This window comes from Diospyros lotus, chromosome 2, assembly GCF_014633365.1.
Source record: "Diospyros lotus cultivar Yz01 chromosome 2, ASM1463336v1, whole genome shotgun sequence".
Taxonomy (NCBI): Eukaryota; Viridiplantae; Streptophyta; class Magnoliopsida; order Ericales; family Ebenaceae; genus Diospyros; species Diospyros lotus.
In genome coordinates, this window is record NC_068339.1 from 5,677,665 (window position 1) to 5,702,815 (window position 25,151).

The following is a 25,151-nucleotide window of genomic DNA, read 5'->3' on the forward strand; positions in this document are numbered from 1 at the left end:
CAGGTATAGGTTAGCACTTTGGGTTCAATTTCAGATATAAGTATAGGTTAGCACTTTGGGTTCAATTTCAGATATAAGTATAGGTTAGCACTTCGGGTTCAATTTCAGATATATTTTCATCAATCAACTTCATATTGCTAAACTTACTCTTCCACAAAGGTATTTCTGAAATATAGACTCTCATTCTATCTTATCATAAAATTTTAAAATAATATTATCTCGGACTTATATAGTTTAATGTTATTTTAGTACATTTTCATACAACTTATGTTAAAATAACATTTATTAAAATCAGTATGATAAACTTGCATCAACATAATTTATTTATAAAATTTAAAATAATTTATCCGATGGAATAAGAGATAAATTTACCTATAAAATTCAAAATAAGAAGTCACATAAATTCTTTCTAAATAAATTTAACAAATATAATAAAAAATACTTTTATTCGGAATACATTTCATATTTTTTTATCTATATTTTAGTTAACAAATATGATTTAAAAGGGTTAAAAGATCAATGTTGGCAAATATTTTATAAAGTAGATTGAACTGATTTAAAAATGAAATTTAGAGGTGAATCACACTTTTCCTAATGCTCCTAACTCGAGCTTAGTTTGGCTAGGTTTTTTTTTATCAGCTGAAAAACTAGATAGTGTTTAACTTGTGTAATAGTGTTTAAATTAAGTAGCGTTTAAGCTGATAATGTGTTTGGATAAATATGCTTTTAAGCTATTAGTATAAAATTATGTATTTGGTTTGTAAAAGTTGATAAGCTATTAGAATTTGATAGAGAGACTAAAATAGACATGATATTAAATAATGTAGATAAAATTTAAAAAATATATATTTTTTTAAAAAAATTAAATTGATGTCTAGCTAAAATACTTACAATTAATAAATTATAAAAATAATTAAAATATATAATTCTTATACTTTATGTATAAATTTAGATTTAATTCATAAAAATCTAAATATATATTATATTAGATTCTTAAAAAATATATTTTATCAAAATTAATATATATTATATGTTATGTATAAAATTATTATATATGTTATATATAATATAACATATATATTGTGCTATATATTTTATATACAAACTAAATATATAGTATTACATGTTATATATATATATATACATATATACACAGTGAAGAACTGAAGAAGAAGGCGAGAAGGAGATGGGCGACGGTGTAGGAGGCAACCGTGATAGGAGGTGGCGGCAAAGACGAATGGCGCTGGGTGGCATGCGGCGGCGAATTTGGAAGCAGAGGCGGCGATGGCGATAGCGGGATTGAAGCGGCCGAACTGGGCTTGCGATGGCGGTGAAGGAGCCGACTTGCAACGATCGAGCTTGGCGACGGCAACGAAGGAGCTGGAGGCGACGATGAGGGCGATGGCGATAGTAGCGGTGGAAAATTGATTGCAGAGGGTTGAAGATGAAGAATATTGATTGGAAATAGATGTTTTGGTTGAGGATAAATGAGTAATTTCCATGGTTAATGTAGGTTTTTCTCCCACAATGGTTTGCAAAAGCTTAGGGGAAGAAACTTTTGAAAAAACTATTAGCTGTTGAGCATTTAAACTATTTAAGTTTATCAAATATTTAATTAAAGAAACTTGACAATTGAAAAGCTATACTAATAACTTATAAGCGGTCAAACCGCTTAGCCAAACGGACCCTCAATTTACCTGCAAATTAAAGTCATCCAACAGATTGATTAATCTTTGTAATCATTTCAATAGAGATAAATACACGAGGAGAGATTACAGTTAATTTATGATATTTTTAATATGAAATGAAATCATACTAAAGTTATTAGTTGATTTCTTTGGTACTTAAAACCCATCAGATAATTTTTTTTTTTTTTTTGTAAGTTTGTTAAAACTTTTCTTTATCATTTGAAAGTGTGGTAACTACTTTTATGAAATTTTTCGTTAGGGGAAATTAGTCTTAAGTTAAAAATAAAAAAATAAATTATGTAAAATAACAATAAATTTAATAAAAAACAAATATTATGCCCAGCATTAATAAATCTAGAAGTATAATTATCTCTTAAATTAATGTAACAAATTCTACTCCTTTCATCTTGATGCTATGTGATCACACATATATATATATATATATTTATTGGTTTGATTTAATTAATTTATTTATCATTTAAAATGTTTGGTGTGTGGTTTTTGAGCTGGATTTTTCTTTTCTTGATCTTGGTGTAACAGAAATTAATTCGTCTTTAATTCTATTTTCATAAAATATCTCCCATGATTTATACAAAGAGACATAACATATCATAAGACACAGTTTATATACACTAATGTTATTTGTGTATTATGTTTTAATATTATATTTAATTTAAAGTAATTAATAATATTTTTTATGAAATTATCAATTACTTCTATAAACAGTTTTTACACTCATAGTAAAAATGTTCACAATTTTAAAAATAATTAATAATTTCTGAAAAAATTAACCAAAAAAATATTTACAATTTTTTGAATATAAAAATACAACCATGGACAGGCCAACATGAACGCAATTTATAAGGTTAAAACTTTGCAACATCTTATAACTTCCTGCAAAACAGAATTTGCTAAAGATGTGGATGGTGGATGTGGCCACTTTGGCCACCATCAAGCAAGAGGTATCATTCATCAATGGCTCATGGCTTTCAAACCTTTTATGTCAAATCAAGATTTAATGGAAACAATGGCCCCTAAGGTGAGGGAATTCAACAAGATTTAATGGAAACAATATTTTATTGCCTTCTTTCTCTGCTCTTCTCTTCTTTATTCACAGGGATGGATTAAAGTGAAGGGCACCAGAATCTTTCTTTTCTTCTCTCTCACTCTCTCTCCATTTTGTACCAGTAAAGCCAACCCCTTTCCCATTCATCACAATATCTTCATTCAAACAGGAATTTTATTTTCACACAAGGTTCAGGTATTTATGCACATTTAATTTCCACATTGCTGCCTCCATTGCCAGGAAAAGAACTTGCAAGCTTAAGAGGATGAGGAGGTTCAAGCCCATTTTCTTGCTATTTCTCACGCTTTCCACTGTTTTCCAACCAAACAAACATGGGTCTGCATTTGCCCGGCAGCAACCCATCAAAACCATTGTGGTGCTGGTTCTAGAGAATAGATCTTTTGACCACATGATTGGGTGGATGAAGAACTCCATCAACCCTGCAATCAATGGTGTCACGGGCCAAGAATGCAACCCACTTTCAACTAAATCCCAGGACCCCAAATCAATCTGCTTCAAAGATGATGCAGAGTTTGTGGATCCGGATCCAGGTCACTCCTTTGAAGCTGTTGAGCAGCAGGTATTTGGGTCTAGCCCCATTCCCTCAATGTCTGGCTTTGTAGAACAAGCTCTTTCCATGTCTCAGAACCTCTCTGAAACTGTAATGAAAGGGTTTAAGCCTGAAAATGTGCCTGTTTTTGCCCAGCTAGTTAGGGAATTTGCAGTTTTTGATAGGTGGTTCTCTTCAATTCCTGGCCCAACTCAACCCAATAGGCTGTTTGTGTACTCTGCAACCTCCCATGGCTCAATCAGCCATGTCAAGAAGCAATTGGCCAAAGGGTACCCACAAAAGACCATATTTGATTCACTTCATGAGAATGGCCTCAACTTTGGAATCTACTACCAGAACATACCCGCAACCCTGTTCTATAGAAACCTGAGGAAATTGAAGTACATATGTAAGTTCCATGAGTTTGATTTGAAGTTCAAGAAGGATGCTAGGGATGGCAAGCTGCCTAGCTTGACGGTGATCGAGCCGAGGTACTTTGATCTGAAGGGAGTGCCGGCGAATGATGATCATCCTTCCCATGATGTTGCCAATGGGCAGAAGCTAGTGAAGGAGGCTTATGAGGCATTGAGAGCAAGTCCTCAGTGGAATGAGACATTGTTGATTATTACCTATGATGAGCATGGGGGGTTTTATGATCATGTTCAGACTCCTTATAAGAATGTTCCCAACCCGGATGGGAACACTGGTCCTGCTCCAAATTTTTTTAAATTCGACCGGCTTGGAGTTCGGGTTCCCACAATCATGGTCTCCCCTTGGATCAAAAAGGGGTCTGGTAAGACCAATTTTGAGTATTCATTACCTTTCTATGATTAGTTTATGCTAATGCTACTAGTTCATGGTACTAGGAAATTTCTATAAGGAAAAAAGGAAGTAAAGAGAAAAGAACGTGAAAAAGAATGAGCACAAGGAAATTGTTGCTATCGTCCAGAATCAGAAAACTATAGAAGTGAATTAACCTTAGCAGTATTTGTGAATGTCAAAAATTAGCATATGAAAGGTCAACACTTTTGGATTTATAAGTTTGCACATGTGTGAATTGGACTAGATCTCTGAAATTTTATGGCTTTGGTTTCACTAATCCTTGTTTGTAATAGTCTTCTTGGGTCTCTTTTTAACAAATTGTGCTTGGTTAGTTTGTAAAGAATAGTTTGGTTTTGAATGGGCGTTTTTTGTTAATTGATGATATTTAAAACAATAAGGGTTGTATTTGATTTCGTTTATAGGTAATATCTGCAAGGAAAATTAGTAAAACTTTTATTGGTTCGCATTCGGCTATGTTTATCTTAGTATGGATTGCACGGTATGGTCACATGTGGTTTCTTTTATTTCAGTTTCTTGTCTTCACTCTTCTGATCCATTTGGACCTTGTCTGTTTGTTCTCTGCTATGTTTGCAGTTATAAACAGCCCGAGGGGACCTGCTCCAAATTCTGAATACGAACACTCTTCAATCCCCGCTACCATAAAGAAAATGTTCAACCTGTCCTCAAACTTCTTAACTCATCGAGATGCTTGGGCTGGTACCTTTGAGCAGGTTGTAGGAGAGTTAACCTCTCCGAGAACTGATTGCCCAGGTAACTTTCTTCTACACTTGCCACCTCTTTGAATGTTAAATACAACGAAAATTTCTTAATATTAAGGCTTCTATTGAATTTGTTTTGAATGGGGAAATATGAACACAAATGGGCAAGAAGCATATCAAAATTTAAGACATCATGCTATTGTGAAAGGTTTGTGCAAATAGGTTCTAGTTTCTTGATGCTGGCCGGTTGCCAGTAATCGGAGTATTCAGGGTATTCATCAAAAGATCGCAAACTATTTATATCCAGTACTTAGATGAGGAACCGATTATGTCTTTATTTTGCCTCAAACAATTAGAGGATTTTTGTCCCAATGCTTAACCCCGCCTCTAACCTTGTCGCTGTTTTAACAATGGTAACAGAGGTCTTGCCAGATGTGACTCCTTTGAGGAGCACAATAGCAGACGAAAGTAGGGCATTGTCGGAGTTTCAGGGCGAGTTAGTCCAATTGGCTGCTGTTCTTAATGGCGACCACTTCCTGAACAGCTTCCCGGATGCAATGAGCAAGAAAATGAGCGTGAGAGATGCCCACAAGTATGTCACGGGGGCTGTGTCAAGGTTCGTCAGAGCAAGCAAAGAGGCCATCAAGTTGGGTGCAGACGAGACCGCCATTGTGGACATGAGGTCCTCACTCACCACCAGATCTTCAATCCACAACTAATAAATCATCTTACCACCCGCTCTTTCTTTATCTCTTCTCAATATCCCAAATTGATTTACTTTAGGAATATATCCCATAAAGAGTAGCTCTCTGATAGTTGTTTGGTTGCTTCCATGGCCTTTCTGACTCCTACAGTTAGCTGCTTTTAGTGACAATGGAAGCAACTGAAATAGCTTGCTTCAAAGTAATGCTTCTTGAAGGTGATCATTTAGATACATGGCTTTGTAAAACAATTCAACTGTGTATAATTAAGCCTGAGTTTGTGTGCTTGCAGTAGATAAGATGATCCCAGTTTGTGATCAGAGATGGACATAAACCTACTATATTTCAGCAAAAACACTTAGTAATTTGGGTGAATGAGATTGTTGATCCAAGGGCAAAATAGGCCAAAAAAGAAAATCAATCGAGCTTGAAAACTGCTCGAGCTTTTGGTCCAATCATCATTGTTTTTCTGTAAATATTGGCCAGCTGCTTGTTTCAGAAACGGGACCTGCCTCCAGTACGTCCAATACTGATCAAAATTGTTGACAAATTGGTCACTTTCACCGAGACATTTTACTCTATGGCTATTGATTTAGCTATTAGTATTGTTTGGTTAAGTAGTTGTTATACATAGAGATCCTAAAAGCAATATATGAACAAGAAATGATACTGTTATATTATCAAAATGATGTGACAGCAATACTTTTACAAGTAACTTCAATAGGTGTCTTCATATTCAGTGCATGATTTTTAATTAGTAAATTAATTATTCTGTTTAAAAACTGTAAATAATATTATATTTTTGATATACCTTTATTTTATTTTAGGTAAAACGGAAGGCTGAACCAATGATGAAGCCACACAGTTCTGAGTTGGAAAAGGGTTCACAATCACAAGACAAGTATACATTTCACTGAAGATAGGTGGCAGGATTGTCAAAAGAGACAAGAACAGGAAAATGGTTGTCTTCTGAATTAGGATTGAAAATTAGGGTTAATCCATCGGAGATAAATCTCGTGATGTTTGATATCAAATCTGACGTGATATTGATATGATCCATAAAAATACATGTGTTCTGAGTTAGGTGGAATAGATTGAATAATCAATCAATCAATCAATCATATTAGACGGAATTTAAACAATTTCAAACAACACAAGTGGGCTGAACTTAAAAGCTACAATCAGAACACGGCCAACCCCACTCCGCCCTCGTTACAATCAAATCATTCAAGGGCAATTTTAACTTTTCATTGTTCGGTCCAACAAATCGGATTCTATATATTTGTCCTTCCAAAAATGTATACAAACTAGAAATCACAAAAAGGATTATCAGGACGTCGACAGCAGGGTTCGAACCTGCGCGGGCGAAGCCCAACAGATTTCAAGTCTGTCTCCTTAACCACTCGGACATATCGACGGCTATTAATAATGGTACCCTAAATTTCATATTTATACAAAACTATTTTACTAAATACCAGTGTCTGCCTAAAATTCAGTTAATTCCTCTAACCACCCCACGCTCAACTTAAAATTGAGACTTAAATCTCCAAAAAAAAACAACAGACGGCCATCAAATTTACAGCTACAGACCATTGAGACCATTGATTTTGACTGCAAGTTCTTCCCATTTCTTTCGCCCACGTTTCGCTTTCACTACCACGAGTTCCCAACACCCAAATCTAAGACGCAGAGAGAGAGAGAGAGAGAGAGCAGCAGCAGCAGAGAAAGGAAGAACTGATAACCCACCATGAGTTTGAGTGCCCACCTTCTCTCCCCATTCTTCAAACCCCACTCTTCCCCCAGCATTATTTCCCCTCCTCGCCCCCCTCCATTCAATCCTCAACATCTCAGTACAAGGCCGTCTCTGCTCAACGACATTCTCTCCTTATCCCTCGCTTTCGCCCTTTCTCTTTCTCTTCCTCTTCCTTCTGTGGCAATCCCTTCTCTCACCTCTCAGCCTCAGCCCTCTCTGCCCACCACTCCCTTCTCCCAATCCAAGAACTTGCCTACCGGATTGGAAAATGGGTATTTCCCTAATCACCGTTATTGCTAATGGGTTCATTCTAATTCGCTGTGTTATGTCCTAATAATTAATGAGGTTTTAATTTGCTGCTCTCTTCTTCCAGGAAAATTAGACCTTGTCCATCAATAAACCCCGGTTGCGTGTCGACAAATCCAAAATCATCATCATTCGCGTTCCCTTGGGGGATTCCTGAAAGCAGTACAGGGAACGCGATTCAGGTCTGAAGGAGAATCAAGTTTTCATCTAATTTTCTGAACTTGAATGTAGTTGTTTCTACTTTTTTGTATTGCAGAATTTGCAAGAAGCCATCCTGGAAACGCAGAAAAATGCAAAGATTCAGATCGTTGAAGATACCCCGAATGGTAATTGGACTGAACTCAAACCCTTGAGGGGTGTGCGTTAGATCCTCCATACGCAAATCCTGCATCAGTCTGTTTGCATATATTCACAAGCATTCCTAATTCAACATGTAGATGTGCCTATAATAGGCCCCGTATGTGTAAATATAATAAGGTATTTTCTGTGAAAGTATTTGAATGGCTTAAATAATTAGCCTAGTGGTAATTATTGAGTGGAATCCGAAGAAATTGATGATGTATTGGCTTAATAAATGGAGGAAACAGTCATTTATGCTCCTTTATCCGTGTTTACTTTTTGCAGTTAAGAACCCTTGGTTTAGTGTTAGATGTTTTCTGTGTCTTTACTGATTGTGGAAACAAATCCAGGCCTGTATCTGCAAGCCGAGGTTGATGGAGGGTTTGGCCGAGATGTGTTGGAATTTTTGGTAAAAGGAGACGTGGTTACTTACAGATGTATGGCTACAAAGGTGACCTATATCTACCCCTTCACCACAGCCTTAGGCGATTCCAAGGGACAAGAAGAAAGAATGAAGAAGATCATGGACCAGCTAGGGTGGTCGGCTCCAAGTTTTGATTCCATGGATTAAATTGTTGCTCAACTATGTGATGCAAGGAACTTGATTGTATCAACCTTTCTCTGACGGTTTGCATTTATCCAATTATAGATAGGAATCTGTTACAATGGACCCATTCTAACTTGTTTGCTGTAGAAAAGTGGAACCTCTTGTGCATTTTTACTTCTTGCCATCCATAAACCCATTTGATTGAGCTTCTTTGCTGCTCCATTGTTTTTGCCTTTTGGTGTTGAAATGCCATTCTCCATTGCTGCTGTGAAGTGGTTAAAGGCTTTTAAGGAAAGAGAGAGAGAGAGAGAGAGAGAGAGAGAACATCTTCGCTGATTTGTGTTTAGTTTGTCCGGGAACTATGCTTGCTTGTCACCGTTGCCATTTATGTGCAGGAACTTCATATAATAGTCGTTAATGGCAATAGCAATTATAATATAAAGCCGCTTGTCCCGGTGTAAAAAGAAGAAATAACCCAAAATTTAGCTGCTTTAACAATCTCATATTTGAGAATATTTGTTTTATCCTAGATTTAATTTCAACTACTTTTTATATTTATTTATTACAAAAAATCATTAAAATTTTGGGGTATTATAATGCTTAAGAACTTTTTTTTGGGTAATTTAAAAAATATATCAAAACTATTTTCTAAACATAAAAGTATCACTGCAATCTTTAGGAAAAGGAAGTTGCCCATGTTAATGTTATATGTTCAGTTGTTATTTAAATACAATAATTAAAATTTGTGATGTAGAAATGAGTGTATAGCGTATATTTGACTTTAGAAAACAAGAAACGATCCCTTAAGGTGAGGGATTCCACCTTTTGCACCCAAAAAAAACAAGAAACGGCCTCAAATGGAATAGGCATTTGGGAGGTATGATCTGACTCCAAGAAGGAAGGAACTTGCTCTGGGTGAACGGCTGCACAGGGGAAAAACTGATCCTGAGTGGACAACTTACAGGATGAAATGAACTGAGTCTGGTTACACAACTCACCAGGTGGAATGAACGGACACTAGTTGGATCATTCCTTCCAAAAGCCATCCACCTAGAGCAAGTTCTTTTCTCGAAAGAGAGAGAGCCTTTCACTTGAGAGATCATTCCTCCTAGAGACTTGTTTCACCTAGAGTCATTTATTGTTTATTGAAGTTATACAGAGATACTGTACATCTATTTTCACATCACAAGTTTCAATTATTTTATTTTGACAACAATATTAGTTAAAAAAATAAATAAAAAATAAAAGATACTTAAGGAAAGTTGCCAACATATTATCATTCTAATTTTGTTTCTCTTATTTTTATTTTTGTTATTATTAACCATTTCTCAATAAAATAGCAATAAATGTATTATATTTAAAAATAAATATATTTATTATTATTTAATTATTACGAATAATAATTAATATTACCTTTAATTAATTATGAAGTAACACAATTTCGGTAATTTTCTTAAAAAATTATTTAATCAAAAACCCAGTTTTGTTACGTATGTTTATTTATTTTTCTGACATGTTATAGGAAAACAAAAATAAAAATAAAAATAAGATACATTATAATCAGCCCACTTAAGCGAATCCCAACGGTCTCTAGGCTTTCTGGTGTGTATTTGTGCGTGAGAGAGAGAGAGAGAGCGGAGGAAGAAGAAGAAGAAGCCGCAGGTAACCTTCTTCTTCCTTGCCCTTTTTCCTTTTTCTACTTTTACTTATTCGGCGGCAAGGGTTGCTGCTGGAAACAGAAACCACCCTAAACCCTAAATTTATTCTTCTAGTACATACGCATCATCTAATTCAGATCTTTGAAACCCTTGGATTTTGTCTACGGTAAAGAGAACAATCAATGGCGGACAGAGTCGAATATTCCTACAGTCTCAAGAAAGGAAGAAGAGCATTATCATCGCCTGCTGCTGCTGCTGCAGACTGGTCTTCGCTTTCCTTGATCTTTGACTGCTTGCCTTTCCTTGACGCGATTCGTTGTTTGCAGGTCCTCGTGGTTTAGTGATTGAGCAGCGAGAGTCAAACGAGTTTTTTTGACTGGGGGAGAATTGGTAAGATTCAAAAACAAATTAGGGTTAGATTTATATTGTATTTTATTCATTTAATTTTTCGCTCAGGAAGAATAAATGTAGATGATTTGGGCTCATTTTCTGGGATCCCTCTTCTTGTCATGCAGATATTGTTCAATATTTTATCTGATTATTTGTTCACTTTACATTTTTTGTTAATTATTTTTTTATTTATTTTTTGTTTTTCTGTAATTGCTTTTGGGACCATTTGAAAACAATTTTAGCTAGCAAGTGTTTTTGTTGCAAGGTATCAAGAGTTATTAGGATTTGTAGTTAGCGTTTGAAATCCTTACTCAATATATTGTTTATCACGTGCATGTTTTATATTTAGCCTAGTCCCGTTTATATATGTGTGTGCGTGTGTGTTTAGCCTAGTCCAAACTGGATGCTGATTGCGTGATGTTGGACACACTATGAATGGATTTTTCATTTGAAAATAGCTTTGCTATTGTCAGTCCATTTCTTGAGAAATGAAATTGTCCAGAAGAATAGTCCCCCTGTTTGTTCTTGCTCTTGCTATGCTGCTTCTTTATTTCAACACAAAGCTTCAAACTTTATGAAGGGATGTCAACTGGCGCACTGACTCACTGCTTTACCGCTTTATACTTGTATTTTGTTCAAATGCTGTAGCACATGGGTTTGTAGCCAGATGCCTGCATGCTTTACTTGCTGTTCTGTTGCTACTAGCTGGTGTTAGGTTTATGTTCTGCAGGACGGTACTTTGTTATGTTCTTTTATGAAATGAACTCCTCTTAGAAAAAAGGAAACAAACCCAAAACACTTGCACAAATAATATAAATCATACGACTATATTTTTTTGGTTTTGTGAGATTTTGTTTTCCACCCAACCTATTGTCTCAAAGTAGATTTACCTAGAAGAGTGCTTGTTATTCTTTTTGTTTTCCATTTGTTGCATACTGTGAACATAAACCCCAAAGAGTTTCTTTTATGAAATGAACTCCTCTTAGAAAAAAGGAAACACACCCAAAACACTTGCACAAATAATATAAATCATATGACTATATTTTGTTGGTTTTGTGATTTTCCGCCCAACCTATTGTCTCAAAATAGATTTACCTAGAAGATTGCTTGTTATTCTTTTCGTTTTCCAGTTGTTGCATACTGTGAACATAAACCCCAAAGAGTTCACATACTTATTGTGAGACTGAACTTCTTGGTTAATTTTTTAAAAAATATAAACTTGTTTTCTAAACATAATGAGAGTCACTGCATTGTGTATGGAATTAGATCGGGAGCACATTATTCATTTAATTTTTTTTTTAAACAGAATTATCTTTGGACAGAAACACCAAGTATGTTTTCTTTTCATTTACTGCCTTTCTTAGTTCATTGCAAGTAACCTCCCTAACCATGAAGTCTCTGACCCCATGAATTCAGTGTTAACTAAACTACATATAAAGAAATTATCTTTAATTAAATTTCGTGCAGATATGTATTACATATCTTATAAAGTAATCAGTTAGCATAATTTATTATGCATGCATATTCATATGTGTTACGTTTCATATAAATTTAAAGGTAAGTTGCATTCAATATTTTTGAAGTATGACTATATTCCATAATTTGTCTCATTTAGAAAAAATTATATTGATATTTTCTGTCAAAGTCTATTGCCTAATTTAATGAAAATTATATAAATATTAATTTTCTCTTATTTTTAAAATTAATGTTTTGATGATAAACTTTGCATTTATATATTAGAATATCAAATTTGGACAACTAATATGAATTTGGACTCTTTATTTTATTTCCCCAATTATACCTCTTTAACTTACAATTAGCTTATATATTCACTATAAGATTTTTGTTGTCTTTCCACAATCAGTACTTTTATTCATAATTAGATAAACGTTAATTTTTTTTTATATATTAGGAGGTCATTGTTTCCATTTCCTCAGGAAAGTTGGTTTGACCAGTGGCAAATTGCAAAGGCAGAGAGTGTGTCCATAGGTATAAAGAACTTTTTAAGTTATCCCCTCTAAGGATTCAAAAGATATGGAGTATAATAATAAACAAACAAAATCTGAGGAGCCAGTGCAATTGGAATATTGGACTTTGATAATAAAATCTACAAAGGTGTTGAATGTGTGATGATTAATTGCTTTCAAGAGACAAGATGGGTTGATGAGAATGTTAATGTTGGTGAGTTAGGTTTCAGACTTTGGTACTTAGGAAATGATTGTATGAGAAATGGTGTCATAATTATTAAGGATAATTTTCATGGCATTAGAGTTCTTCTAGAGAAATTGAATTTGAATATGTCAGTTCATATGCACCAAAATGTATGTTTCAAGGATTGTAGAGTTATAGTTGGAAAGTGCTTAGTCACTGAACATAGTCTTCTAGTCCTTGATATCCAAATCAAAAAATTGGAGGAATGATAATAAAAACTGAAGGCCAAGAATGTCCAGACATAAATTTAAAGGTCCAATGCTAGTTGGAGGGATATATGGCATTCATAGACATGAAAAAATCTTAATAACGAGTCTTTAGAGAAGTTTTTCAATGGTTTTGTATAAGAAAGGAGTATGGATTGCTTGTCATGGATTAGGACTTCTGAAGGAGATGTTGAGACTTTTCCTATTGTAATTGGATTATTATATCAATAATCTGCGCAAAGCCCTTGTCTCTTTGCATTTCTAATGGATGAACTCACAAAATACATTAAAAAAGAGGTGCCTTGGTTATATTGTCAAATACCACAAGTTATGCATCATTTGTCTAAAGCATCATTTAGGGTTCATGGGACCAAGTAATATGGCATCATTTGTGTAAAGCAATCTTTGTTTTGGGAACAGTGCTAGAAGGCTGGATGTCAATACCACAAGTTATGCAGATCTAGGATTTGATCATTGGAAAAAGAAAGCACATCTGTTTTTACTTTCTTTAATTGAACCTCTGATTCTTCTTGCTCACTGCTCAATTTATATCTTGGAATTCACACAGGGCAAGATCTACTCCGAGTTAATACCCGTGCTAGTGATGCTGTCTTGAAACAACTTTGGCACAACTCTGACGCAATAATGTGCTACTGATGCATTGTGAAAGTAAATGTAATTTCTCCTTTTGCATATCTTGCCTAGCAGGGCTTTGTCAAATCTTATTTTGCCTTCAACGAAGGAGCTACTATGTGATGTCTTTTCAAAATTACAATTGCAGGCATCTGCAGTTTTCACCTTTACTAACCAGGCTGGGCTTGGCATGCTTGAAACTACTCTTCTCGCCCTCCTAGACATAATGCTTGATAAAGTTCTTGATGAAGAGGGCTGAAAGATTCTATTTTCAGAATTCTCCAAGATCATGCAACAAGTACAACTTATACATGTGTTCTTGGTTTTAGTTTAATTTGCCAATTCTGTGTCCAACATGCCTATCAATTCTCTTGCTCTCTCCCCTCCCGTTTGATCATTAAAACATCTAACTGTTAATTTCCATGACAGGGATTTGCCTATTTGACTGCAGGGGTATGCATATCGAGGATGTGGAGGCCAGTATTGTATGAGCAGGCTGCTGTATGGAAAGTTCTCAATGATGATGATTCCAATCACTGTCTGGATTTCATGTTCATAAACTGGTCTTTGTGTAAGGAATCATACTTGCTCTCTCTAAGACTTAGCTTTAAGTTATATTTACATCTTTGCTCTGTTGAGAACATAAATATACCTGAATTAGCTAGATCATGGCAAGAGCCAGAATCTGTTGAACTAGCTTAATGGGAATGGTTTGAAATGCCTCTTGAAGGGGCTTTCCCTCCTTCAAGTACTAGGTTGGTGGGCGTGGGCCCTATTAGTTTATAGTATATGGATAGATATTTCAATTGGCCCTATTTTCCCTCTTTCAAGGAAAGGGGTTGTAGGATGGACATTAGGCCCATCATTTTCTTTTAATTCATACATGTCTTGTTCCGTATGATTACTGTATATTGACAAAAGTTAGTTCTCATAAAAAAGGTTTTACATAAAAAATTATTTTTCATCTTATTTTTAATGTTTGGTTTACTTGTTTGTCATAAAGAAAATATTTTTAAAAAATTATTCTCGTTCTCTTTCTTCGTGATTCTCTTCATTTTGACAATTGGACCATCCAATAAGCACTCCTTTATAGATTTCAACATAGCCCCCTTTCCCGATCAAGTTAGGGGTGTGCAATGATTGGTTTGGACAGTTTGCTAAGTGTTTCTTAAGCAAAATCACTAATGGTGATTTAACTATCTTTCAAACCACAACCAAACCATTATGTGCTTGAAACCACGTAAACCATAGCTTAGTGGTTTGGGTGGTTTGAAGAAACATAGCATAATGATAATTAATGTGTATGTTATAGATAGACATAGAGATGCATGACAATTATTTGTTTAGGTACATGAAGAAAAGAAAACAATTAAATATTATTTAGCCATGTGTAAGAAGTATGCCAACATACAAAGGCTTTAATTCTTAAAAGTGTTGGAATTTATCAGTAATAGTTAGTACTTGTAAGAAATCATGTACATTTATAATCTTTGTTTTGTAAAGTGTTACTTTATTTGACAATCAATAAAAATTCATAGCTTTATTACTAAATAAAAAAGTTAAATCGTAATAAACTTAGTTTTATTGGGGCGAGCAAACAACCTCGCAGCCTATCGGATCCCAAAACCCCAACTAAACCATTTTTGGTGGTTTTTAAAATTGTCAAACCATAATCAATAGGTACTTTTATGAAATTGCAATTTAACAGGTTGGTTTGGTAGATTTGGGCCGTTTGATGCTTTCTTGCTCACCACCTTCACCAACACAAAGATGACTTGTCCTAAACCCCCATGAAGAACAATCAATATATGAAGCATTGAAAAAATAAAAAATTAATAGGAAATTAACCACAATTGTGCTCTGTCAAAAACAGACAAGGTCACAAACCATTGAAAACAAAGATTATGACATAAAATAGAGGACAAGTTAAAACTGTAACTTACAAAAATAGGGAACAAGAACATAGTAAATTATCTTGTTGTGAAACATGAAACAAATTACAAACCTAACAGCAATCCAAAGCAACATAGAATAGAAAGGGGGAAAAAGGAAAAACAAACAAAAAGCAATATAACAAAGTCCTAAAATTTTTGATTTTTGCCTGCGATTAAATTATGACATGTTGATAGAATTGGAACAATATTTTGATTAGTTTAGAAGCTGATGTTGGAACACTTCCAATTTCACCACCATATCTAGAGAATGAGCCTTGCAGAACTTTTGTGCTACTGATTGTGCCACCATCTAAGAACCATTGTGCTCTCATATTTGCATAAAGCGTCGAACTTCTTCACAAAGCAGATGATTTGTTAAGCATATTATGGTTTATATTTCAAGTGATGGTGGGAGTGTCGCAGGGAGTAGATATCTAACCATGTCTAGGAGGGGCACGGGGTACACGAGGGGCAGGAATCTCTGTTGCAACAAAGGGTGCTCGACAATAAGGACAAATTAGTCTCCTGTTGAGATACTCCCTTAGGTATTCGTATTCGGTCCTACATTGGCCACAAACAGTCCAAAATGTACGTGGATTTGGGGGAGGATTAGGTGCAAGGTTCTCATCCTTCACACTATACTTATTTTTGGGTTTGGAACTAGATCCTCCTAAACGAATCGGCATTGATAGACCTACAGTTGTAATTTTCTAATATAGAGCTACTAGATTATGTCTGTGGTAATAAGTTTATTTTTTACTCTTACAAGATAGTAAACTTCAATTCTCAATAAGAATTGTAATAGCCTTTTTTGTCCCAACTAACTTATTAGGCTGAAGATAAAGAGTGAATTTCCTGTAGTGTCTACTCAATGTTTGGTCATCACTCAAAGGATTGACACCTAGAACACCACATATATTCACAAGAGCCCTGCAACCACTTATACCAAATTTTGCCAACTCAATACCTGCACAAGTTAATAAAAGGATAAATTAATAAATAATAAACAAATAAAGATCCACAATAAGGATTTGCTTTTATAAAAAAAGACAATAAGTAAAGGGGAAGAAGAGGAGGATGGAGAATGATGACAGAAGGTTGTCATCACACATATTATGAACCAATAATCCAATTACATAAATAAATGTTACCAAAATAGTGTTAATGGTTAAGTAAAAGCCTTTTGAAGAGCAACCAATAATTAATCAATAGAATATAGAAATTTCAAAATATTAAAATGAATTGGAGGTAAGAAGATCAATATAGACTACATAAAAATCATTTGTATTAATCATTGTCTAATTATTAAATTAATTGATTGTTTACTACAAGGCATTCTATTTATATAAATAGACCTTAGTTGGAGGAGTTGTAACATACCTCAAATATGAAAGTAGATGAAATTTTGTTTGAAAGAAAACAGATCTAGTCAGGAAATGGAAACAAATTCTTGGTAGGAATAAGAAAATGTAAAATGGTTGTTGCCTATAAGTAGGCCTTTCCAAAGGGTGTAACCAACTTATTGGGGACATATGAGATGAGGGGTTTTACAATTTTGTCTATTCAAAAATTATAATTTTAGTAAGAAAATGGGTTTACAATTTTGTCCATTCAAAAATTATAACTGTATTAATTATTGGATATTTATTAAGAGATTGTGGACCCAAGGCTGTTAAGAGATTGAACCACATTATTTTTGTGTTCTTATTTCTCTTCTTCTTGTGAGTGTGGTTTTCTCTTTAATACTGTGTGTTCCCTAACTCTCTAAGGTTGATGATAGAGAGCCTTGATTTTTTCCAGTAATAACATTTTTCAAATTTTTTGTGCTTTCTATTTTTAGAGTCGTGAAAAAGTAAAACTAAGGAAGAAAATTAAATAATATTGGAAAGTTTTACCAAATTAACTCAAATTTTGAGATAATAACTTGGGTAGAAAACACAATCTCATAAAATTAAATCACATTTTTATTTTACATGTTTTGTTTGGATGTCCGTGTGTTTCTTTTCTTATTTTCTTTTTCCTCATCGTGGAGGAGTTCATTTCATAAAAAACAAGAACATAACAAAGTATCCTGGAGCAAAATATGAAGCAGATTACTAGCTTAACAACAGCCAGATGCAACTCAAAGTAACAAATAAAGCAAGATGGTACGTAGCTAGAAAAGGGAACATCACAAGGCCCAAAAATTTATTGGGAAACGGTGAGTTGTCATCAGCTGTCATTACGATGGTCGCTAATGATTGGAGACCATCATCGAGACTATTGTGACCGGCAATTTAACATACTTAAAAACCAAAAGGATCAAATAGTTAGATTTTCTGGGAAAAAAAAAAGGGTTAAAATTGTTTAGCTCGTGTATGTGAAGGGTCTTATATGTATATTTTAGGGTGGCTTAGGGCAGCTTAGGGTTTTCTTTTAAGTAGAGAAAATATTCCAAAATACAATGAAATCATGACATCGCCTGTCAAGGACTGATTCAAACCCTACCCTTTGCCTAGGGGGTATGCAACATAATCAAGCAAAATAACCAAGGAGTTCAAAACGTACCTCATGGGGTGAAAACCCTAGGTTCGTCTGTCACCTATGTTTGAAGTCTCACCAAAAACTCATCATATGTTGCTGAGAGTGGTGGAAATAGAAAGCCAAGGGTCAGTTCCTTGATAGATCTATTAGGGTTTTCTTTTTAGTAGAGAAAATATTCCAAAATACAATGAAATCATGACATCGCCTGTTGAGGACTGATTCAAATCCTACCCTTAGCCTAGGGGTATGCAACATAATCAAACAAAATAACCAAGGAGTTAAAAACGTACCTTATGGGGTGAAAGCCCTAGGTTTGTCTGTCACCTATTTTCGAAGTCTCACCAAAAACGCGTCATATGTCGCTGAGAGTGGTGGAAATAGAAAGCCAAGGGTCAGTTCCTTGACAGATCTACTGTCAATTGTCCAAGAACTGAAAGGGTTGCTAAAAAATCCAGGGGAGGTGGTTGGTTTCCAGCGAGATCTGAGAGAGAGAGAGAGAGAGAGCGTCAAAGAAAGAGTATTCGTAGAAAATGGGTAGGAGGAGGGGAAAACTTTAGGGTTTCCCCTCCTTTATACACAGCCCTCATGGGCCAAGCCCTAGGTTTCCCCTTCCTTTATACTCAACCCTTATGGGTCAAGCCCTTCAACAAACTTGCCAGTTAGGCTTGAGGTTAATTGGATATTGACTGACCCAAAATGGCTTGCAGTTAATCACAGAAATGAACTCCTTTGCATTGATGAAAAAGAAAATGAAAAAAGAAACACACACACATCCAAACAAAACAAGTAAAATAAAATATGTGATTTAATTTTGTGAGATTGTGTTTTCTACCCAAATTATTATCTCAAAATTGAGTTAGTTTGTTACAACTTTCCAAGATTGTTTATTTTTCTTCCTTAGTTTTACTTTGTTATTGTTGGAAAAAATCAAGTCTCTCTCTCCATCACTAACCTCAGGGATATAGGAAAACACACAATATTAAAGAGAAGTCACACTCACATAAACAAGAGATGGAAGTAGGAACACAAAAATAATATGGTTTGATCTCTCAGTAGACTTGGGCCCCTCTAAATATATATCCAGTAATCAACAAAACCATTTTGGATTTTCTTATTCCTACAAATTCCCATTTACTTTTTTATTTATGTGATAGTTTCTCTAGCTAAAGGTTACTTATATAAATAGAATGTCTTGTTGTCAACAATAGTAAAAAATCAATTAATTTAATAATTAGGGAATGATTAATACAAATGGTCTTCATGTAGCTTATATTGAACTTCTTACTACCAATTCCTTTTGATATTTTGGAAGTTTTGTATTCTAGTGATTAGTAAGTTGCTCTTCAAGAAGGCTTTTACTTAGCCATTGATATTGTTTTAGTAACATTTATTTGTGTAGTTGGGGATTACTGGTCATAATGATCATGACAAATGATAATCGTTAGAAATTGAGGAGAAGGCTTAATAATTTTATTCATTCTGTCCAGAATTGTATATATACAAAAACTTAGCTAATCTATCATAGGAAACTCTCAATTTAGGAATTTCCTCTAATGGAGACAATGTCTAATTGATTTACAGAATCTACCAAATCTGTACACCTAACTATGGATTAGGAAATAGTTCAAAAAAATAGTTTGATGGACGGCCCTTAAATTCTGCAATCACTCTTTATGATCTCCAACAATAATAATGACCTGATTGTGTGATGGCAACCTTCTGTCTATCATACTACCTCTCTCTTCTTGTTCTTCCTATTTATTTATTTGTTTTTTCTAAAAAGAAGTCCTTAATGTGGATTTTTATTGGTTTATTAATTTATTCTTTTGTTAGCTTGCTCAGGTTTTGCCTTTTATGGTGCATGAAGAGAATATTAAGTTTATGAAATTTGGTTTGAGTGGCTAAGGAGTTCTTGTGAGCTTATACGATGTTCTAAGTGTTAATTGTTTGAGTGATGAAGAGACACTAAATAGATAGTAAAGGAAATTTGCTCTTTATCTTCAACCTAATAAGTTGGTTGGGACGAAAAAGGCTATTACAATTCTCATTGAGATTTGGAATTTATTGTCTTATAAGAGTAAAAGACTAGCTTATTACTAGAGACATAATCTAGCAGCTCTATATTAGAAAATTACAACTGTAGATTGTTTAATGCTGAGTCGTTTCAGAGGATTCAATTCCAAACCCAAAAATTGTTACAACGTGAATGATGAGAACCTTACACCTAATTCCTCCCCGAACCCATGTACAATTTGGATTGTTTGTGGCCAATGTAGGACAGAATATGAATACTTAAGGAAGTAGCTAAACAGGAGATTGGTTTTTCTTTACTGTTGAGCACCCTTTGTTGCAACAAAGGTTATTGCCCCTTGTGCCCCTAGCAAACATGGTTAGAAATATCCACTCGCTATGGCATTCATACCATTAGTTTGAAATATATAAACCGTAAAATCCACTCGCTTTGCAAAGAAATTTGGTGTTTTGTGCAAATGGAGGAGCATGGGGTTCCTTAGGTGGTGGCACCATCAATAGCACAAAAGTTCTACAAGGCTTATTCTCTAGATCTGGTGGTGATATTGGAAGTGTTCCAAGATCAACTTCCTAAACTAGTCAAAATATTATTTCATTTCCATCAGCATATTAGCATTTGGTTGCAGGCTGCAATCATAAATTTCAAGTCTTTGTTATATTGTTCTCTACTTGCTTTTTCTTTTTCCCCTTTTTTTTATTTTGCATTGCTTAGGATTGTTGTTTGGTTTGCAATTTATTTCGTGTTTCACAACAGTATAATTTACTGTGTGCTTGTTCTCAATTTTGGTGAATTACTTTTTTAGCTTATTCTCTACTTTATGTCATAATTCTTTGTTTCCCATGGTTTGGGGCCTTCTCTTTTGGCAGAGCAATTATGGTTATCCTATCAAATTTTTATGTTTTGAATGCTTTGTGTATTAATTGTTCTTCTTGGGGATTTAGGGTTGTGTGGTCTCTGTGTTGGTGAATTGGATTTTGATAGAGAATACTTGATCTAAGGGTGAGCTGGAAAAAAATCAAATCAACAATACTAAAACCATCAAAGTGCGGTTTTGTATGGTTGGTTATGGTTACAACTTCAAAAATCACCAAAAATAGTTTGGTTTTGGGATCCAATAAACTGTAAGACCACCCACCCACGTCAATATAACTAAGTTTGGGTTTAAGTTTTCTATTCAGTAGTAAAGCTATGAATTTTTATTGATTGTCAAATAAAATAACACTTTACTACTAAAGGAGATTATAGATTTACATGATTCCTTACAAATACTAATTATTGATAAATTTCAATGTTTTTAAGAATTGAAATGTTTTTGTATCTTGACATACTTCTTACATGACACAATAATTTTAATAATTTTTTTTTCTTTTTTCATGTACTCGAACAATTAGTTGTCGTGCATCTTTATGTCTACCTATCACATACGCATACTAATTATCATTATGTTATATTTCTTTAAATTGTCCAAATCGCTATGGTTTGGGTGGTTTCAAGCATGTAGTGGTTTGAAGTGTAGTAAAATCATCATTAGTAGTTTAACTGAGGAAGAACTGACCATTGCACACCCCTACCTTCATCAGAAAAAAGGGTTATGTTGAAGTCTATAAAGGAGTGTTTATTAGATGATCAAATTGTCAGAATGAACAGAATCATGAAGAATAAGAAATGTTTCTTAAAAATATTTTCTTTATGACAAACAAGCAAACCAAACATAAAAAAGTAATATTAATAATTTTTATGTAAATTTTTCTTTATGAAAATTATTTTGTCAATACACATTAATCATATGGAATAAGTGATGTATGAATTAAGCAAATGATGGACCCAATTTCCATCTCACACTAGTAGGCCTGCAAATTGGTTGAAGGCAGCCCCCAGGCAGACGAGCAGCGGTAGCTGCACCTACTTGCTCCCCCCCCCAATAAAAGCCGTGGGGTTCCCTTTCATGGAAAGGGATTCCTTTCTTTCTTTTTTTTAGGGGGGGGGGGGGGGGGGGGGGGGGGTTATATATAATTGTATATATTTTTTTGGGTGTTATGCACACACACGCACTCTCTCTAAATTTTCTCAAAATTTAGTCTGAATTTATTTCCTTTAGCCTCTAAATACTCTAAAAATACTTTGGGTGTTATGCACACACACGCACTCTCTCTCTCTCTCTGCAACAAATAAACTAGGGTTTCTGATTTCGTTACGGATCTCTTCATTGGTTTGCCTTAGCTTCATTTTTTTGATTGTCCAGCCGTTGATACTGGTTTAGGTGGATGGCTGTGAAGAATCAACAGGAAGCTTGTGAGTTTGGTTCATTTGATCTGGGATCAATAATATAGAAGTATGTGTTTGTTTAATATTGGGTTGATTTTGGTACTTATATTTTGTTGTGAGTGCGGTTCATTAATTTTGCCTTCTACAAGGTTCTCTTTTCTCCAAATTCTGTTTGTTTAGTATTGGGCCGATTTTGGTACACTTATATTTTGTTGAGTGTGGTTCATTAGGTTCTCCTTCTCCAATGTCATCTCTTTTCGCCAAATTCTGTTTGTTTAATGTTAATTGATTTTGGAACTTAAATTTTGTTGTGTTGTTTTCTAGTTTTGATTCACTTCACAGAGTTGTATTATGTTGGAGATGTTGAAAAACTGACTTCAGAATTGGTTGATTTTGGAAAAAAAGATAAAGATGTGTTGTGTTAGATAGTTGAGCAATAGATTGAGTGGGAGCATGATGTCAGTCAGGTGGGTTATATGAAATCTAATTCAGAGTTTGACAAATCTTTCTTATCTTGTTCTCTATCAGTTCTGATAGTAAGGATATCATTCCTTGTTTGACTTAATAAAATTGCAGTAAGATGTTAAGAAATCCCCATCCAGCAATAGACTAGCATACAATTAAACCATTGATAAGTTACAGAACCAATACTAGCGTTTAATTACCCGGTGCTAATTATAAGGGGTAATTTACAATGTAAGTGTAACAAGTGAAACATGGAGCACATATATGCTTTCTGCAGGGTAGAAAGGAGCATGCATAGTAGGTGCTATAACTCAAGCAAGAAGTTCATATACCGTTTGCACGCCAACTATACTGATGTTCACTATGAACATCTACATTAGGTGATACACAAATGAGAAGGGTTTTTGCCTTTATGATTTGTTTGGTTCAGGGCTTTCGGCGTAATGCTCTAATTCAATTTTGAATTAATCTTAATCAGTATTTTTGAATTAAATCAAAACTAAATTAAAAAAGTAAAGAAACTGATTTGACTACCTTAATTTCGGTCTATTCTTGAATTTATTCAAACCCAGGAGCACATACATATCTGACCTTAATTTCTCAGTGTTGTGCTTTTTTTTTTGGTAGATTTGTAATGTTGTTGGTTAGTCTTCATTTTCTAGTTCAAAATATTAAACTACAGTTTTATTTTACATGTGTATGTTCATGGACTAAAAAATATTGAACTTTGAACTTTAGTTTGTTTTTGCATGTGGTCCTTGTTTTCTTCCATTTGAAAAAAAAAAACAAAAAGATTTAGAGTACCATTAATTAACTACCTTGAGTATATCAATTGTGACAATATTTGGACCCCTGGATGAGAAGGAAGCCACAGTGAAATGGCAAGATGCCCACGGTCTAGGTTGAAAATGTGGAGTTTTTGTTTTCAAGAATTGTTTATATTTCTTTTTTATTGGTTTTTTGTTGATAACAATCAATTTATCACAGTTTTTAGCTTCGAACTAAATGATAAATATGGTTTTTATTCTCTCTTATAACAGAATTCTTGAAAATTTGCTTGTTGATATTAATCAGTCAATCTGCTAAATATGATTTGTAGGAATGTTATACGCTTACAAGCTCTTTGAAAGAAGGGTGGTTTCATCTACCAGTTTCTGGGGGAATTTTCAACTATGTTTTCTGGCCCTTTCAATCATGAATCGAGAGTATATTGAATTTTCAGTTTCATCAATAATTTCCATGTTCATGTTTATGACCTTTAGTTTCCACAGGAATATCTGGGACTATTCATGGATGCTTAGAACTCACATCCAGACTGAAATTCTGTCTACTTAGCATAAAAAGTGACTTTTTTCTCTCGTCTCATAGAGTCACAAATGAGTTAGGCTGTGTACGAGCGACTTGGTGTTTGACTTCATAAAAATTTATTTAAGTTTGTTTGTTAAAGTAAATGAATTGAGATTGTGTTTAATTTTAAAATTCAATTTGTAAATGAGTTAAATTTGAGTTCAATAAAGTTTGGCTTATTAGTTTGTGAGTTGGATTGATTAGATGTTTATAAGCAGACTCGATTAGAAGTTTACGATTAGCTCGTGAAAATATATTTGTTCATAAATATATTAATTAATTTATTTATAATTTTATAAATAAATTATTTTATAAATATATTATTTAACATAATTACATGTATATATATCTTTATTATATCTATATATAATATATGGATATATCATTAGTGGGGCAATTTCCAAGAAACTTATTTTCTTTCTCCTTATTTTCTTCTCTCTTCTTTCCTTAATTGCTCGCCTGTTTCTTTTCTTGAGTGCAAAAGGTGAAATCTCTCACCTTAAAGACTCCTCACATACTGTCCCACGCACGTAGAAGGGGTTAATCACGGTACACGACAGCACATTAAGTGGGAGACACAGTGCATGGTGTCCACAATGAGCCACTTCTACAAGAGGGTAAAACTCTCTCACTGCGGCTATCATGATTCGAATCTACATCCTTGGGTGCAATCTATTATCTGAGAATCAACTATACTACGTCCGTGGAGGCTCCTGTTCCTCTTTTTCTTTTGTCTCCAACAGGTGCAACAGCAAGACAACATTTGTCTTTTCCTTTTTTTCTCCTCTCGACCTAGGGACCATTGACGATGACAACTTCTCCTCTTCACTAGTTGTGAGAACTGATAATTTGTTGTCCATCTTCATTGATCAACTGGCATCCGACCTCCTATTGATTTGTCGCCTTCTTTGATTGCCAGACGCCTGCAACATCGGCTTATTCGTACTTGCGACCACTTGCAATTCTGAGCCCTTGTCGAACTTCTTGACGAGTTGA

At 34.4% G+C, this 25,151-nt stretch overlaps 2 protein-coding genes, 1 non-coding gene and 1 pseudogene across 3 annotated transcripts; 3 read left to right on the forward strand and 1 right to left on the reverse strand.

Moving 5' to 3' along the window:
- Nucleotides 1–2,684: 2,684 nt before the first annotated feature.
- Nucleotides 2,685–6,055, forward strand: LOC127795918 (non-specific phospholipase C6). Its single transcript, XM_052327897.1, has 3 exons — nt 2,685–4,097; nt 4,721–4,897; nt 5,266–6,055. The coding sequence occupies exons 1-3, from the start codon at nt 3,020–3,022 to the stop codon at nt 5,562–5,564; spliced, it is 1,554 nt and encodes a 517-aa protein (XP_052183857.1). The 5' UTR covers nt 2,685–3,019; the 3' UTR covers nt 5,565–6,055.
- Nucleotides 6,056–6,881: 826 nt separating this feature from the next.
- TRNAS-UGA (transfer RNA serine (anticodon UGA)) lies at nt 6,882–6,963 on the reverse strand. The gene has a single exon. It is a non-coding gene; the product is annotated as a tRNA-Ser (tRNA).
- Nucleotides 6,964–7,152: 189 nt separating this feature from the next.
- On the forward strand, nt 7,153–8,763 carry LOC127794098 (thylakoid lumenal 17.9 kDa protein, chloroplastic). The gene is made up of 4 exons (XM_052324988.1): nt 7,153–7,571; nt 7,673–7,787; nt 7,862–7,931; nt 8,295–8,763. The coding sequence occupies exons 1-4, from the start codon at nt 7,294–7,296 to the stop codon at nt 8,513–8,515; spliced, it is 684 nt and encodes a 227-aa protein (XP_052180948.1). The 5' UTR covers nt 7,153–7,293; the 3' UTR covers nt 8,516–8,763.
- A 1,568-nt stretch (nt 8,764–10,331) lies between these two features.
- Nucleotides 10,332–24,287, forward strand: LOC127794275 (homeobox-leucine zipper protein ATHB-14-like; annotated as a pseudogene).
- Nucleotides 24,288–25,151: the final 864 nt, after the last annotated feature.